General features: G+C 36.9%; 1 protein-coding gene across 1 annotated transcript in view; it reads left to right on the forward strand.

The window, feature by feature from the left end:
- The window catches only part of LOC139716358 (calcium-activated chloride channel regulator 1-like), a 28,308-nt gene extending 11,638 nt beyond the window's left edge, over positions 1-16,670 (forward strand). Inside the window, exons 4-11 of the mRNA XM_071627904.1 lie at positions 4,785-5,015; positions 7,564-7,794; positions 9,862-10,152; positions 11,231-11,458; positions 13,502-13,649; positions 14,547-14,678; positions 15,044-15,259; positions 15,814-16,670. Coding sequence (XP_071484005.1) covers positions 4,785-5,015; positions 7,564-7,794; positions 9,862-10,152; positions 11,231-11,458; positions 13,502-13,649; positions 14,547-14,678; positions 15,044-15,259; positions 15,814-16,670 — 2,334 coding nt within the window. The remainder of the gene's footprint in view (positions 1-4,784; positions 5,016-7,563; positions 7,795-9,861; positions 10,153-11,230; positions 11,459-13,501; positions 13,650-14,546; positions 14,679-15,043; positions 15,260-15,813) is intronic.
- The last annotated feature ends 2,286 nt before the right edge of the window (positions 16,671-18,956 follow it).

Here is an 18,956-nt window from a genome sequence, read left to right on the forward strand (position 1 = left end):
GGGGAGGGAATTTTCTGTCAACCCAAACTTCAAATTGCATATAGACATTAATAATAAAAATAATGAGGTCTTCTTTATCCAGGGTAGCCTCTTCAGTTTTGCCACTCTTTTACGGGAGGGCCCTGCCAATTATTATTTCCAATAGCGTTGCCAGGTATAAAGCATGAAAGCACAGAGATGATTATATGAACAGAATTTCTGAATTCATTCTTTTCATTGAATTATTCAAGAATTCATGAGACAAATTCAAGAGCCAGTTACTCTTTACGATTTTCTTAATTTGAAAAGGGAATTCCAATCTCTACCATTTTTGTTGAAATTGCTCCTTTTCTCATTTCATTTGAATTGGTTTTGACAGAAGACTTTTCATTCTTCTCCATTATTTTTAGTCTTTATTAAACCTTCTGGCTTCAAAGATATCATAGGGATAATAGGTTTAATTTTGAAACTTAATTAGTGTTTCTTATTGTAATACATTTCTCTTTTGTGCCTTAGAAGAGAAAAACAAAGATGTTCACTCATGTGTTGAAATTTCCCTCTTTATTGACCTACCAGGTCGATAGCCGATTAATTTATCTTAACATATCGTCTGTTGAGAATGAGAAGGGCGTCATTCATTGATGTAATCATTGTGTATTTATACATTATCTTATTTGTACAAACTTTGCTCAGCTACTCGAGCTCTGAAGCACCTCAATTCCCTCTTCCGATCCCGATGTTCAGCGTGTTGGGTTTTCCTTTCATGTTTCTTTTTCTTTCTTTCCTTTCTTTCCATTATTATTTTGTGTTTTATTACTGTCATTGGTATACCCTTCTGTAAAGTCATGTAATGTCGTTGTGTTTCTCCTGTCTTATTCTGTCCTGTCTTTGTAAACAAATATATTCACAAGAATCCTTTGAGTGGTTCACAATTTACAAGCATGCTTTTCAGTGAACCTCTTAGTTTTTTTTTTCTCCAGACAACTTTGTATTTTGCAGGTATGCATGTATAATTTCGTATTTGTTAACCATCATCTACCATGTAAAGTCGAATACATGCCTTATTATATCTTCTGATTCATTTCGTGTTATGTTTGCCGAAAAAAAAGAAAGAATGAAATAAATGAAATGAAATGAAATGAAATGAAAGTTGTGTCGAACACTATGGATTTAGTGGCAACTTAATGCCCTCATCATTCCCAACCGATGCTATACTGTTTAATTGATACAGTAAGTTTTAGTCGAACGTTCCATGAGAAATGAATTTAAAAGTATTTACTTTTTTTTTGCTGAGTGTAAATACCATTTTTGTACTACATAATAGACACAGGCCTAAATAAGATATTTTTTCTTCTTTAAGGTGGCCTACGAGAACATAAAGAAAAAAAAACAAGAAAAAAGTCAATTGATGAAACACCTAAATTATAAAATAATTATGAAAATTATGTGAAAATAGACAGGTATGGTAAAGTTCTTTGAGTACAATGTAGTATGAGTAAAAAAGAATAGAAAAAAAAAAAGGAAAGGATGTAATGTAATAGAAAACCGTAATAATTGTGAGAAAATTTACAGGTGTGATAAAGGGATCTATGATATCGCATATATTCTGTCTAGTCAGAAATAAATTTAGGAATAAACATGATTTTTTTCGTGACACCATATATTTAGAAAATCATCATATTCGACAAAGGGTTATTACTAGTCCTGTTACTATACAGGATATGGCCGTACAATTTTGCCGTAGGGGGAAATGGCCTCATCAGAATCTATGGGTGCGTTCGAGCGCTCTCCTAAAGCGAACTGTACCGTACCGTACCCGCGCCAGAGGAGCGTTCGAACGCTCCTAAAGTGTACCGTACCATACTGTACCGAGCCAAAAGTGGACCACTTCCCGACGTGCTCCAAAAGCGTACCAAAGCGTACCAAAAGTTCGCTGTAAAACATGCGCGTATCATGCGCATACGTCACAATGAAAAGACATCGTTCTCTTTGTTCGGAACAGCTGCAAGCGCCAGGTGAATGACATTCTTGCTACATTATAACAAGCGTGACCTTTTCTAAAAATAACTCGTGAGGTACGCTTTCTCCACAGAGCGCTCGAACGCTCCAAAACTGGCACAGTTTGGTACGGTACGCTTTGGTTCAGTTCGCTTTGGTTCGCTTTAGTACCCTATCATAGTCCAGTAGACGGTCCCATAGATCTTGTACATGACCTGGAAAATTTAAGAACAAGCTTTTGTTGTTGTTGTTGTTGTTGCTGTTGATTTGTGTTCTAGAAGGATATGAAAGTAAAATAAGCTTGGTTGCCACCTTGGCAGAATTGGTCAACTTTTTTCTATTATCCAAATTAGCATAATCATATAATTAGCCTATGCATAATAAGTAGTAAATTGCTAATCTTAAACCTGGAAGCCAGAAAGCACAGATAATATAACATTTCACGAGAAAAACAGTCTCCATTTTACATGATGTCAGTTTCTTAAACATGCAAATGAGCCTACTTAGTTAATTTGCATATGTACAATAGTCTAACAGATGGTATCATACTATTATTAAGATTAAAATTAAGATATTTCATCCATAATAATGTGTGCGCTAGATTGTTTTAAGAATGTATGCAAAAGCACCGTCGGGTGGAGGGGGACATCCATCCACTCCATCCCCCGCCCCTCGGTCATTTCACTCCTTCAGAAAGGTCTACTATTTCCTTGTCATTCATAAAGAAATCGCTTTCAGGCTGCCTGGATTAAAATAAGCAACTTATCACATATTGCTCTAATTAGCTGAATATGCTCACTGATAGACAATTAGATAAAGATACAAATTGTCCAAGGCTGCCCAGGTGATAACCGAGCTTACTTAACTTCAAAACCCATCTAGAACACAAATCAACAAAAAGCCTACTACTAAACAACTTTTCAATGTCATGTACGTGGTATATGATACCATACTACTGGACTATTATGTAATATATGCAACTTAGCTCACTAGGCTTATAAGCATGCTTGAGACACTTGCATCATTTCAAAATGGAAACTGTTGTTTCAAATGATTTCCTCTTCAAAGAAAACCCTTGAAGAGTTGTATCATCCGTGTTTTGAGGCTTCCTAGATCACAGTTAGCAAAACATAACATAGTATGCTTGTGAGCTGAATATGCAAGTTAGACCTATAAAAATAATAGCCCGAGGCTGCAGGTTGGCAACCAAGCTTGATATACTTCGATACCCACCTAGAACACAAACAAACAAACAAACAAACAAACAAACAAACAAACAAACAAACAAACATTTATACTTAACAACTTAAACTTTTCCACGTCATGTACAGGGTGTTTAACCCGGTGAAGTGGTCCCACCTCACATGTGTATCCAACTGGACCCCATGGAAGACCAGCTTAACGTAGCTGAATATGGGCTATCCAGCCATCTTCTTAGATGGAAATGAACAAACAAATGTATATATGGTACCATCTACTAAACTGTTTACATAAATATGCAAATTAGCTCATTATACTAATTTGCCTGTTTAAAAACTTGCATCATTCAAAATGGAAACTGTTTTTATAAATGGATTCCTCGTCATAGAAAACCCTTAAGAAGTTGTATTGTCAATGTTTTCAGTCTTCCTGGATTAAAATTAGCAACATGTTTCATATTATGCTAATTAGCTGAATATGCTAATTAGGCTACTTAAGACAATTGGCTTCCAAGGTGGCAGCCAAGTTTAACTTACCTCATTACCATCTACAATACGCTTCAACAAAAATCCTCCACTAAACAAGTTTTCCACGTCATTGTGGTAACCGTCTACTAGACTGTGTACATATGCAAATTAGATTATTGTGTTAATTTTTATGTTTAAGACATGTTTATGACACGTCATGACAGAGTAACTTTCGTTATGAATGGATTCTTCAGCATGGAAACCCGTTGAAAAGTTATATTATCTATGTTATCTGGCTTCCTGGTTTAAAATTAGCAATTTATTACATGTTAGACTATATAATGCTTATTATATGATTATTACTTAGTAGGATAATAAAGAAGTTGTCAAAGGTTGCCGAGGTGGCAGCGAAGCTGAACTTACTTCAATACCCTTCTAGAACAAAAATCAACAACAACAGAAAAAAAACCCAACTTGTACTTAACAACATTTCCTGGTCTGAAAAATGTCTACCCGACTATTAAGAGAACATGCAGTGACAGCCTTAATGGCATGATGTGTCTTAACTTTATCAAATATTGAGATGAGTGATATATTTTTTTTTTCTCTGACAAACAGCTTTACTCAAATCGATATAATGCTTCAACACATTAATATCAATATAATTCGTTGACATAGCCTGGAGGGCCGGGGCCAATAAAATTGATGTCGGGCCACCAGATTTTCAAAAATGTTATATTTTAATGGTCCGATCGGGTAACTAATGTCAAGAATTACATTTTATATTTTCATTTATTTCGGGTTACTCCATTTCTATTTCGGGCCACCAAAATTTTAAATTCAAAGATCTTTTCTGCCCGAATGGGCACAAGAGAAAAAAAAAATGTTAGTGTCGAGCCCTGAGCCTCGATGTATGAAAAAACAAACATACAAACATGAAATTGTTTCTTTATATACATACATTAATGGAAAATGCACGAGATTGTCAATCTTGAGTATATTAGGGAGATTTTAAAACTGGTACTAGTACTCATTCAGGTATAAATCTCTGCTTTGGTCATATTATGCTTATGAACATCTGATGCAGCAAGCGTGTGAACCTTAAAACTATTTTGATAGTAACTCTTCCATCGTTTATAGATCTACCACTTTTGCGACATGCCAGTACACAATCGCGCCGCAAAAACTCTACAAAATCATTACTGTGGAGGATGGAGTGCCTGGGAAGTGATGAGAGGAACCGAAGACTTCACCAATGAGGAAAACCGCGCGGATCCGAGTCTTGTGGACATCCCTGAGCCTTCGTTTACTATCCTTCAGCAGCCTGTCCGACGAGTGGTTCTTGTCCTAGACATCAGTGGCAGTATGGGAGTGAGTCGAACGGGGCATTATCATAAAAGTCACCTGCACACAACACTAATCATAATTATTACGACAATTATTCTTTATTGCTACTATTTAGCTATCAATACAGGCATGAAATAAAGATAAGTAAAATAAGAGATTACAGCTTACCAAAAGCTAAAGCTACTCTAATATTATGAGCTTTGATCGAAAAAAGAGAGAAAAAAGATGGGAATATAGGATATTATAACAAACATTGACATCATGCTAAATAAACCATACAAGCGTTGTGACTACTGTCGGATTCCACATATTTCATAACAATATATCAATCATGACCGCCCTACTGGAAAGAACACAGTGTCCCACTGTGTGTTCACATAGTCGACTATGTGCAAACGCTCGAATTTAACAGTGTGAAGATGATTTCACACTGTGGTGTGAGTTTCACAGAGTGTTCACATAGTAATGCTTTGTTTCACACTGTGAATTGATGAATAACACTGTGTTCACACTATTAAAACGCTCAAATTCAACAGTGTGAAGAGATTTCACATAGATTCCCCACTGTGTTCACACTGTGCTTTTTACACCGTGGGACACTGTGTACTTGTACGAAAGTGGCCAACATACGACAAACAAATAGACATAACATAATTAGAAATACATTTTTCGAAAAAAGTATACACATCACTTTCTTTGGTAATAGAAAATAAGGTAGCTGAGTAAAATTACGTAACATGGAGTGTACAGTATTTGTGGAACCTTATGATAATGTTACATTGTCATGAAAACTGAAGTGATCAGAGAAAAGTAAACAATGCGAAAAATCCGAAAAATGGAGGGACCCACTGACTAAAAAGACAAAGCCTGCGGAATGTGGGCCCCTCTTTGAGAAGAGCATCAATATGAAGCAAGCAAAAAAAAAAAAAGTTTGGTAGCCCTGACAGACAGAGCAACAGAGTAACAACAGACTCAAATGCGCACAAAATGAACATGAAACGGCACCGGGATAGGAGTAACACTACTAAAGGAGAATTTACCATAAGACAAGACAAAATGAAATAAAACTAACATAACAGTAAGGCGACAGAACAGACAAGAACGTTCAACAGAGACAGGGTCCTGGTCTGAAGTATGTCGGGGAAAAATATTGTAACGCGAGAAGACAAGGACAAGGTTATAGAAAAATGATCGCAAGAATATCGTATTGTTGAAATTATTGAAAGATTACTGTAACAGTACAGACTGTTAGTTGGTTTAAGTTGTAATCTCTCTAAACACATGAACTCCTATTGCGCAGATTCATTTAAACATCGATGTTATAGGTTTTCCCATTCATTTTTAAACTTTTTCATTCAATTTCACAAATTTTTACTTCAGTTTCGTCGCAGGATGTCGGGAATAGGCCAATCTTACTTTCAAATTTGTCTTTCGTCGTTCATTTTCAAATAAAGTCCATTCAATTTAGTCATTTGGCATACATTTTCGTCATTTACAGTTCAAATTCGTCAGTCTCACTCGCAGCACTCAAAACAGCAGGATCGATTTCGTCTTTTGTCAATCATTTTCGTTAAATTTTCATTCATATTCGTCTCATATCTCTATCCGGTGTGATTTTCCAGTCATTCATGTATTTTTTTTTCTGTAACCGTTCACATTTTACATTCAGGAGTTAACATACACACAAGTGTCCCCCCCCCCCCACACACACACACAGAACCACAGATACACACACACACACAAGCAATCCGAGTACACACTGATACAAACAGACGCACCGTTCGCAAACGAAATCACTGACAAACGATTTATAGGCAAACATGATTAAAGACAAAATTTAAGTGTAGAATTGTAACCTGTTTAATGTCAAAGAATGGATAACATAATTATGTTTGCTGCTTTCCAAGGTACAAAATGTAAAGTTTTCTTCATGCATTATGATGCGAAAACCTGAACATTACGAGTTGAAGTTCAAAAGGTGACACTGACATACTGTCCTGGGTTATGACTTTTGACTGTCGTTTATCCTTCAATCCATTTTGGTTGGCAGTCATGTTTTTCGTGTGTATTGTCTAAGCAAATGGATAGGGAATAATGTGTAACGATACAATTTACGAGAGAAAGTAGAAATATGTCGGCTTAAAGTGGGTTCACCATCAAAATAAAGAATCGACAACATCTGACTAATTTGAATGAAAAATTTATGAAATTGTGTGAACAAAAACGAATCACATTCTGCGATCCGTCAGCGGGAGGGATGAATTTGAATGACAATTGACGATTCTGAATGCTATGTCTTCGAAAATGTTTGACGAAAAACGAATTACAATGAAAATTGACGAAATTGAAGTTAGGATTTGCGTTCCACGTGCTTCTCGGGACGAAACTGAATAATAAATCATTGAAGTCAAATAACAAAAGTGCGAAAATGGATGGGAAAACCTATATTATGACTGTCTTGACCACATTTCTAACGCTCTCCTAGTAGTGGAAAGGGGACTGCAATTAATGAAATAAAACATTAATATATATATATCTTTCTTTAATCTGTTAAATTAATTCTTTATTCGAGAGCTTTAACAGAATCGACAAGCTCATTCAGTCTTCAGCCATCTTTATTCGCCACTACATCCCCGCTGGTAGCCACCTTGGCATCGTGACATTTGAAACGCATGCAACAATCAAAGCAGACCTTACACTGGTTCAAAACGACGACAGCTCTCGAGACCACCTGGTCAATGCACTGCCCACCTACGATTCTGGGATGACCTGCATCGGCTGCGGTATAGAGACCGCGCTAGACGTGAGCCTCTCTTCTCAAGTCTTTAGTTCTGCTGTGGTTTGAATAAAGGGAATAAAGGAAAATGAAACCCAAATAACATTTGGGTCTCATTCCCTTTTGATATTTCATCTGCATGCATGTCCCCTAATCTTTGGTTCACGGCTACGAAAGGGTTCTGCGCGAACAAATCTGGCTCAAGTATTTTGTGTAAAAAAAGAAAAAGAAAAAGAGGGGTTAATTGACTTTTCACATGGAGTGTGAGTCTGAGTTTCGCTCTCTCTCTGTCTCTCTGCACACCAGAGAAATTTTGAAAGAGGGGTATGATACCTGGAAACGAAAAAATAAAAAAACAAACAAAAAAATCCGGCCTAGCTAAAATTCCTACATTTCCTGATAGTTTGGAAAACTCTTTCCGCACTCAGGATTATTTTATTGACCACCGGAATGGAATGAGAACTCACCTGAAATAAGGGGCAGTAAGGATGCAATGTTCAGGATTTAGGGAGTCTCCAGGGTAGGAAAATAACATCGGGGGGGGGGGGGGGGAATGTGGGTGGATGAAAGTGAATATCACTTTCAGAACACATGAGTGAAATTTGAAGAAATTCGGAAAAACTGTTGAACACTTGAATTTTTTGAGTTTCGCTATAACCGCCAACCAAGGATAAGAAGACTACAATTCGAGATATAAAAATTTTGCGATTTTGCATGTAGGTCATTTGTATCACAAAGCATCGTACAATGTAAATATTTTACGATAAAGCCTGAAAATAATATAAGGAGATATGACTATTTTTCTCAATAAACCATAACTGTATAGACCGTTTAGTCTGGGACTGTTTTTACCCTTACCTCACATTTTAGAACTATTTTAGAACTATTAGACATGTTCTCATGCTTTTATATAAATTCTTTATACAATCACATATACTTTATGGAATTGAAGTATGGGGAAGTACCTACAGAAGCCACTTAAATTGTATATTTTTAGCACAAAAAATGGCCCTGAGAGCAATTACATTTCCCCCTTAAGAACAAGTTCTAGGCCATTATTCACCAGTCTAGGAATGTTAGATGTTTTTGACCTGCATAAGCTTGCAGTGTCAACCCTTGTATATGATCTACACAAGGGACATTTACCACATTCTTTAACGCAATATTATCAGCCAATGAATCATGCATACAGGACTAGAGGCAAAGATCATTCCATGCTTAGACTCCCGAAATGTAAAACGACACGTGGTACATTTTCTATATCTTTTGTCGGGTCAAAGTTCTGGAATAGTTTGCCCCAAAATATTCAAGAGGAAAGAACAAGATCTTCATTTCGAAGAAATCTAAAAAATCACTTGTTAGATAAAGTTTAGGGATGAAAAGAATATTTAGATGTTCAGTTTAATGTACTTTTGTAACTTTATTTTTGTAACTTCACGTACTTTTTTGTAACGTTAAAGTTATTTTAGAAGGGTAGACCTTGCAATAAGCATCTTAAATGCAGCTAGATGGGAGAACCATTCTCGACTAGCACTTGTGCTAACTTTTGGTTCCCCCTTTAACAACATTATCTTCTGTTTTCTGTTATGTTTTTTGTTCAAAACCTTTGTCTATACATATATGTCTATATCACTTACTTATTCATTCTTCTTGCCTTTTCAGTGATAAATAGATCACAATGAAACTAAATCAATTATACCACATGTATTCTTATGTAAGGTAAATATAAGTATGTATATATACATATATATATATGCATGCATAGCTGAAAGTACCTTGTATATCATTGTATTCTCATAAAAGATTTTCATGTTATTGTATCTTATCCTACATAATTTCATGTTATCATGTTATCATATTCACATGTATATATGTACAAATATGTTGTTAATAAACTCAACTCAACTCAACTCAACTCAATTTTGAAGCCTTAAAGCTGGGGTTTTTCATCTGCAAATTGTAAATTATGTCTTTAAAATGATTAGGAATAAGACGGAGAATACTGAACGGTTGGATTGCTGATTGAATGCATTCATACATTCAACAATCCAGTTGTAATATACACTTGTCTAATGTACATATTTTCCAACGCAGGTTCTTGGTGACACTACAAATGGTAGCTACATACTTCTCCTGAGTGATGGTGGAGAAAATCAGTCTCCATATATCAGACACACCATCCCCGCCATCAGTGCGTCCGGTGTTGTGATGGACACCATTGCCGTCACCGACGCGGCCGATGAGCAGATGGAGGAGCTGGCAAACATGACAGGTGGCAAACCTTATTTCTGTATTGATGGAGGTAGCAGCGCTTGTCTTACCGAAGCCTTCCTGGCAACAATATCTGCACGTCCCGAACTCAACTTCCTCCCCGTTCCAATTCAGGTCAGTGTATGAATAATCTGCAACACAGTCGATTTTTGTTTTGTTTAGTTTTTATTTTAATAACAAGATATAAAGGTATACTGAGATTGTCACATCGGACTACACAACGTTGGTCCCGACTTTAAACCGACTTTAAGATATGTATTTTGTTTGATGCTAGGACCTTAGCCGCCTTATGATGTCGGCATTTTTCAACTGACAAGTCAATTCAATATGATTTCTCCTGGTCAGTGAATAACATCTTGGTGATAAAAGATAAGAATAAAGTTGTTTTCCTGTAAGATTTTCCTTAAATTCATTGTGGCTGAAAAAGTCATCCTATATCATCATGGATGAAAACAGGGCCGGTGGAACGGGGGGGGGGGGGGGGGGGGAGGAGGCTCGGCCCGTTTTTGTTGTTGTTGTTTTTTTTTGCACAATACATAGGAATACATAGAATGTAATCACTATTGTCACCCCACACACTTTCTTTAACCCCGAGTTCTACCAGAGCGTGTTTTTTTTTTTTTTTTTTGGGGGGGGGGGGGGGGGAGCGCGGGTAAAGTCTTTTTTTTTTTTTTAAGTGCGAGGGGGGGGGGGAGTTGTTTTTGTTATTTATTTTTGTTTGTTTGTTTGTTTGTTTATTTTTTGCTTGTTAGCAGATGAAACCAGGAGGTGATGGCACCAGAAATATAATCTGGGCCCCCTCCCCATTTTTGAAAACATGGAGCTGGTCGTGAAAAACTAATTTATCGAATCACTGACTGAATTATCAATTTTCTGAATTGCTAATAGTTTGTATATTTGCATAGTGAAAGGTAAATCCTCACAACTTTTATAGGTGTCAAGTGCTTTTTGATCTACTTAAACATCACTACACAGATAGGTTAGGAAAGTTTGACAGTAATATGGGATGGTACCCCAACAATATTACACAACATTTGTGATATTTTACGGTATGTGATCTTGTCTCCAGACACCGTTACAGAAGTATTGATGCGTATTAATTAAACCAACAAAGCCAAACAAGTTAATGAGTGAGAAAAAAAATCGTCATGAGGCACTCAGAATATCAATTATTGAAACTGTTCCTTCCTAGGTACGGATGGACGATGTGCATGTGTCGGCAACTGGACAGGAAATCTGTTCTTTCGTCATCGGTGAAGGAGAGGGCAATGACACGGTGATTGCAGTAACTCGATTCGTCGATGAAGACGTTGAAGTCATTGTCGAAGGACCAAACGGAGAATATTTCAATGAAAACTCTCAAGGCTACCAATCAGACTCCCAGAGAAGGATTGTATCCATCACAATCCCCATTTCTGAAGTGAGTTGTCAATGGGGATTTCTTTAGCTTTTCTCGTCAATTATGATACCCAAGCTTAGGCTACATGAGTAATGTAATCATCTAGTATTCGGTAAGCTGAACACATAAGATTGACAAGAAAATCAATTGTCCTTACTCGTGAAAAAAAAAAAGGTTTTAACTTTGACACTGTTTGGGATTCAGAGTAGCACATGATTATGCAGAATAGTCACAACTGTATATTACCTTTATTCTTGTCGTTTGCTTGTAGGATATTGCTTTCAGACCTTTTGATTGTTTAAAGTGTCGTTCATGCTCTCAGTATGATTGTCAATGATTATAGTACGGCAAAAAAAAAAAAAAAAAAAAAAAAAAAAGGGGGCCGGAGCGTCCATGTCATGTCGGTAGACTTAATCTCGGTCGATATTATTTCATTTATACTTCGATTGATTTTTTTTTTTGTTTCTATCGGGGTTTGTGTGTGTGTGTGTTTGTTTGTTTGGTCTTTTTTGTTAAACATTCCAGGGTGATTGATAGCTTAGGTTGCAGGACTTGTTTATCCTATATTTTCAGTAATTTCACATAAGTGTTACAACTTTTCCCTCCAAAAGAAGACTTCGAGTACCGTCTGCACAAGGAAGAAGAGTAACCATGGTAACCGATTTCATTTAAACTCACACAACTACCTACGGATGCGTCATATTAAAAATAACATTACTTCAGTTCAGTTGAGATTGATCTGAACATTACTTGTTGAAAAGATTAATCTATTCAGACTGCACTTGAAGTCATTTGTGTAAGAAAGAGAACTGTCGGGTTTTCTCCAAAAATCTTTCTTTTAGAAGTCCGCAATAATCTGCCTAGAAAATCTTATTCAATCAACTTTATTTAAACGCCTGTGTAAGAATTTGTGTTTAGTTAAATAGCATTCTTAGAACCTAGTCTTCGTAAAGGCAAGTTCTCCTTTATTTTGTCTTTCAATTTTCTCTTCTCTGTAGATAAGTTTTTATAATTTAGTTGTATAATGTGCAAATATTAACTTGTTTGTCATTTCAAATAAGCCAGTAAACTTGCAGTGGCTTCTCCGTTCATTCTCATGATTTTGCACTGATTGCATTTTGAGTTTATCAGGGACAATTTACATGAACATCCCATCGCTTGCAAAACGTAATGTGTCCATATATGAACGTGACAACAGCAATTATACGTGTTTAACAACCCTACACTTGAACTTTACTTCTGTTCAACAGGCGGGTAATTGGACAGTAACACTCAGTAATACTCATAGTAACTACCAAACAGTGGGTTTAATGATTACAACAAAACAACGGAGCGAGACCGGGGTGGTGAACGTTGACGTCATTCTCGGATCTCGGGTAGGTTAGGCGGCTACTTTATCATTTTATCAACCTCCTTGGTTTATCTTTTCATGTTCGCAGAGATAGGGAGTCGTGGATCGTCACTGAAGCAAACATACGCTATTATTAAAGATTGCACGCATCTATGACTTCTGCTGCTTACACCTTTGTCAATATTAGTATATACAGGAAAAGCAGAGAATAAATTTAAATATTTGCCTTAAGGAATGACATCGTCCGCCGAAAAAGGTCTATTTCGTATAATACTCATTGTCAAGATACCTGAAAATCTCAGGTTGTTTGGATAACAGTAAGACTTTCGTTTGAGACTCCGAGTTAAAAAGTTGCCGTGACCCTCGAACATTGTCCAAACTACAATTAAGACTTCATCCGAGATAGAATGCATGATGTCAACCAAGTATGTTGTATATCAAACATCAATGTTTGCATTTTGTCATGTTTTGTCCAATATATCCCTTACCATACAGGCAATGTAGACCGTCTGTTTGACACGGATGTCCGCTGAAGGAAATAATGTGAAATAATTTTCCCTTTGGCACAGAAACAATGATCAACAAAGAAATGAATAATGAAACAAGCGAATTATGTAGGTTTTAGTGGGTAGTGTTAACTCATAGCATATTTGTGAACTGTATACATGTCTTTACAATTTCAAAAGCCTTAAATTGTTCCTTTGTTATTATAGAGTATAGACCACCACACCACTCCCATGCTCGCGGTGTACGGTATCGTGCAAAAAAACTACCAACCCGTTTTAGGGGCCAGCGCTGAGGCGATCATTCAGAGCTCGGTCGGTACTACATGGCTGCTACAGCTGTCTGATTCGGGAAAAGGTCAGACTTTTATCATGTTTGCTGCTAATTTTGCGTTTACTAACGTTATCCAATATTACCTTTGTTACATAACATAACATACATTCATAAAAAAAATACTTCCCCTGACAAGAAGAAAGCTAGCTTGATGCTTGGCTGAGGCTTGCCCGGCATAGCAACAATTAATGTACCCGATGTACAAAGCGTTCATGCATGCATGCAGTATTGAAAATTATCGAGAATGCAGGTCTATAGGTGGATGGAATAGATCGTCACTAGGTGTGTGGAGAAAAATGAAGGCCTATATAGTTTCGAAAACATTAGTGAATCGACCAATTTTGTTGTTTAACGTGCTCAATGATTAAATAACTCTACAGGAGATAATTCAGCTGTATTGATAACACTCACCTTTAGAATATCTGCAAGCTTAGCGGCGACATAGTATCATTTCAAACATGAAGAACTGTGTGAAAATAGGGACATGACTTATATGCATTGAATATTGATTGTATCCTATCTTTAGTAGCAGCACGAGGTACTTTGGTTATAGGCTGAGGGCCTAGGTCATTTAGTTGGCTCTTTCCAGACCCAGGCTGCCCAACCTGGTGCACACTTACCACTCCAGTGTATGTTTTGATTTTGAAATATGTATTATGATATTTGTGAATGAAAGCCGAATAAATAATAATAATGATAATAATAATAATAATAATAATAATAATAATAATAGTAGTAATAATAATAATAGTAATAATAATAATAATAATAATTATTATTATTATTATCATTGAGTTGTATTGTTTCTTCCAAAGAATTGTGAGAATATTATTGCTGAATTTCTGAGCTGAACGGATGACACATCTTGACATTTAATCTCGAGTTTTCTGGTGGTAAAATTGCTAATCACTATGTTTAAAGGTTTTGACAAAGTCAAGGACGATGGAGTGTACTCGGGAGTCTTTCTTGAATTTGACGGAGATGGTCGATATGGCGTGACGGCCAGAGTTGAGGGTATGGCGACTGAACCACAGATTGAGAGCAGTAGGCGAAGTGAGTACAATCGAAGTTCCACCACTACTTCATTCATTTCTTTTTCATTTTACATGATTATTGAAACTTATAATAATATTTTAAATCTTACTGAGACTAATCAAACTAATCAAACAACTAACTAACCAAAACAAAGCCAAAGCATATTAAGCTTTGTCGGGATTGTCGCATAAGCATTATATCATTACTAGAAAACGTTTTCTGTTCTTTTCTTTTGGACTAAACAAAAAAAAAAAGAAAGGAAAGTCATGAGATTTTGGTTTAGCTCTATGAATTCTATTATCTACGGTAATTTCCTTCTGTAAGAGGTTGGGAATAGGAAATTACTATCTACTCACTTTCTGGGGGTTATTGTTGCACTGCAGGTCGCCGATCTGTTGGAACAACTGTAGCGCCATCACAAACGGCATTCATGCGATCTGCCTCGGGTGGAGCGTTCGTTGTTGAGAACTACTCACCTACTGCCCCTGATATCCTTGCACCCTCCACCATCATGGACCTTAGGCACACAGAGTTATACGACAGCAGCGCGGTGATCCTTGCGTGGACTGCAGTCGGAGATGACTTCGATCATGGACAAGGTATCGATAATGTTAGCCATCTCTCGTATCCATGACTCCCTTTAAATGCTTAGCATAATGAACAAAAAAGTGTGTGTGTGTGTTTATTGCCCACTATTTTAATTTATAATGTGTATAGGAACATGAATTACCATAACAAGGGTGATGTCTAAGTGAAAATCCAATCGGAGAACCATGACCAGGCTGGTCTTAGGATACTACTGTTGTTTTCGTTGTTTTCTAGGGACCTGTGAAACAAATACAACTCTAATTTGGAATAACATTGTACATTGTAAACATAGAAATAAAGAATTAGTATCCCTCTAACGAATATTCTAAATCGTTTTTCAAAAAGGGAAAAGTTCACTGACTCTAAGCATTCCACCTCGCCAAAAGAAATTAAATGACTGCAAGTAGGTAAGATAATTATGAGAGTTGCGCGTAATCGTTATAAAGCAATTCCAGAAAGATGTCATTCATGTTGTTTTTCTCTTTATCAAAGTATGAAGAAGCATGAAGCAAAATGCATGAAGCATGTTAGAATAAGGTGATGATATATTCTTTCGTTTGTCCAGCATCATCGTATGAATTGAGGTATTGCACTGACTTAACTACACTGAGGACGAACTTCACAGATTGTACTCTGGTAGACAACGATCAGCTGGTCGAGGGTAACCTATCCGATATCGCCATCGCCGGCGTCGAGGAGAGCGTCACAATACAGCTCCCTGAAGGATCCCTGAATGTCTCGCATCACTTTTCCCTGCGAGCATCTGACGAGGCTGGCAACGTGGGTTCGACATCTAACATCGTATCAACATCCGTTATCATTGTCGCGCAGGCAAACACTACCCTAGCTCCGACGTCGGAACCGACAGATATTTCGACCGATATTTCGACAGATGACACGACCCCCTTATTGGAAACCTCTACCATGTCTACTAACTTCCTCAGTTCTTCTCCTAGCAGACCAGGTAGCACAACGCCATTATCGGTTACACCTACGAGCTCGCTAATTTCTTCCGCTACTGGAACTGACGGTACTATGCCCTCATCGGTTACCACCAACCCATTTTCCAGTCATTCTACCGAACTGCCTACAACTGACAAAACCTATTCTTCCCCTGGTGTGCCATTAACTACTGCAGAAGAAGGCATCAAAGAACCAACAGTCACCGAGGAAAGCTATCCCATGACAACGGACACACCCACTGAGGAACCGCCCGAAGATAACACAGCTCTCATCATAGCCATATCGGTCGTCCTGTCTGTCGTGATCCTTGGTGGTGGCATCAGTCTCTTTCTTTACATCCGTTCCCCTCCAAAGGTTCACCCTTCTGGAGAGTCCGATGCAGAGAGAGATGTGATGGATACCAAGGAAAATGAGAGTCACGTACATGAGCATTCCAACCCAGTCTTTGACGAATCTTAAACCTATAGAATTCTCACCTTACCACGAAAGATTAAAAAATGATAATTGAAGTCCTAAACATCCACAACCATGAAATCTTATCACGTGAAAAAAATTATCAAGACAGCAGTTTTAACCAGATTGAGTCTAGCAGTACTGAGGTTGAGATTAAAGGATTTCATGCATAATTGTATCAATGGATGTCGTATACATGTTTGATCCAATGTAGTATTCTTCCTTCCAACTTTAGCACGTTCTATATTCAGACCAAGGTTACTTAGTATTCAGAATTTCGCGCCGTTTTGTTAACATGAGAATTTCATAGTACATTGTTCATGGTCCAGATTAGGGACATTAAGATCTGGTCAAACATGGTCTCAAGAAAAAAGAAAGATACTCAACACTGCTCAATACACCGCTCCTCCCACTTATACACACCGGTGTATGTTATGAGTGTATGTTATGTGTTATAAAACACATCATATGTTATTTAGCAATTCCTTGCAAGTTATTCCTGATGATGTTAAGATTAATGATATAAACCTAATCCGAGTGGATAGTACCGAGTTTTTAGGACTTTACATCGATAGCGACCTCTCCTGGAAAACTCACTTTAATTTTTTAAGCAAAATTTTGTCACGAAACGCAGGAATCCTAAACAAACTGAAACATTTTTTGCCCAACCATATTTTGCAGATTGTATATTCAACCATGATTTCCCCATATCTTAACTATGGAATTCTTGCGTGGGGTAACGCATCCAAATACTTGCTGGATTCACTTTTTCTCCTTCAAAAGCGAGCGATCAGAACTATTAACCATGCTGGGTATTTATCTCACACAAACGCCTTATTTTAGAAAAATAAGATTTTAAAACTGATAGATTTGTTTGGTTATAACTTAGGTATTTTTATGTATAAATTTTCCTCAAAAGATCTTAATTTTTTTTTTTTTTTTTTTTTTTTTTTTTTTTACAGATGTTCATTAGAAACAATTCTGTCCACCACTATCCAACTTGCCAGAGTGACGCTTATCACCTTCCACGCACTCGAACAATTTTCGCTAAAAACACAATTATGTATACAGGTCCTAAATATTGGAATGATCTCCCAGCAGAGGTTAAAAGTGGTGTCATTATCATCCTTTAAGCGTAAACTCAGACAGCATGTATTGAATGGCTACAACACACAAGTGCACTAACATTCCTTTTTATCATGCTCATGGCTGCTCTGTTATACTACTCGGTTGTTGCCATGTGAACAGACTCATGCATATACATTTTAGTTGCGTGCTCTCTCAAATTCCTGCCCATCGGTGTTTTTCCTTCCACTTCTAGTAAGACCTTGGTCGTGTCGCATAGCGTCATAGTTTCCCCTTCTTTCTTCCTTTCCTTTCTTTATGCGTCATTGCAGCTGGCTGGTATATCACATATACGAATTGATTCATGTTTTTCATTTTTCGAATCTTTCCCGTGTCTATGGAAGCCGGAATGTTTAAACCCTAAAATTATGTAGTACTTAGTATTCACGTCATTATCACTCCCATGTCAAAATTGCTATTAGAGCAACTGCTATAGTGTGCAGCATGTGGTTACTTGTTCTCATTTTATCACACACATACATTATGTGAGAAGAATCTTCTGTTCCCCGAGTATTAATAGTCATTCTCTTTTGTTTATCCTTACTTTTGGTCTTAATTGTACCCGTGCTCCTCATCCTATTCCCCACACTGGGCTTTTGTCGGGACCTACACTCAACAAGCTTTGCTTTTTAGTAGGTTCCATCTTATTTCTCTTTGCATCCTTTACTTTGATTGTAAATGACACATCGACCGTTATGTATTATTTTTGTATTCCTATTTCTTCATGTATATATCCAAGCTGGACATTCTGTATTACTATATTTTGTTATATATCATGTATTTTCCATCGAGAAATACGAAAATAAAATTGAAATTGAAATTGAAATTGAGCTGCTCTGTAAGTACACCGTAGGTACGGGTTTGGTTTTTATGACCAATACATAAACTGTAACTCTCAAAGGTGAACAATAAAAAAATCCATGTAGGCCTATATTTGCAACGAAATATTGATTTGAATGTTTTACTGCTACAATATGATATTAACAGAAAAACACTTTATTTGTTGCTTGTTAAGTAATAAACTGCGGAAAGCGGATCGATTCTTCTTCTTTTTTCAAATTCTCAAGGCTGCCGGAATTCATTCTTTTCTCACTTCGGCTGTAATTGATAGAAATAGTATAAGTTATAAATTAGATTAGACTAGATTGAATTAGATTAAATTAGATA

Source organism: Diadema antillarum, unplaced genomic scaffold (assembly GCF_040938485.1).
Source record: "Diadema antillarum isolate AM-2024a unplaced genomic scaffold, OU_Dant_1.0 scf00000064, whole genome shotgun sequence".
Classification (NCBI taxonomy): domain Eukaryota; kingdom Metazoa; phylum Echinodermata; class Echinoidea; order Diadematoida; family Diadematidae; genus Diadema; species Diadema antillarum.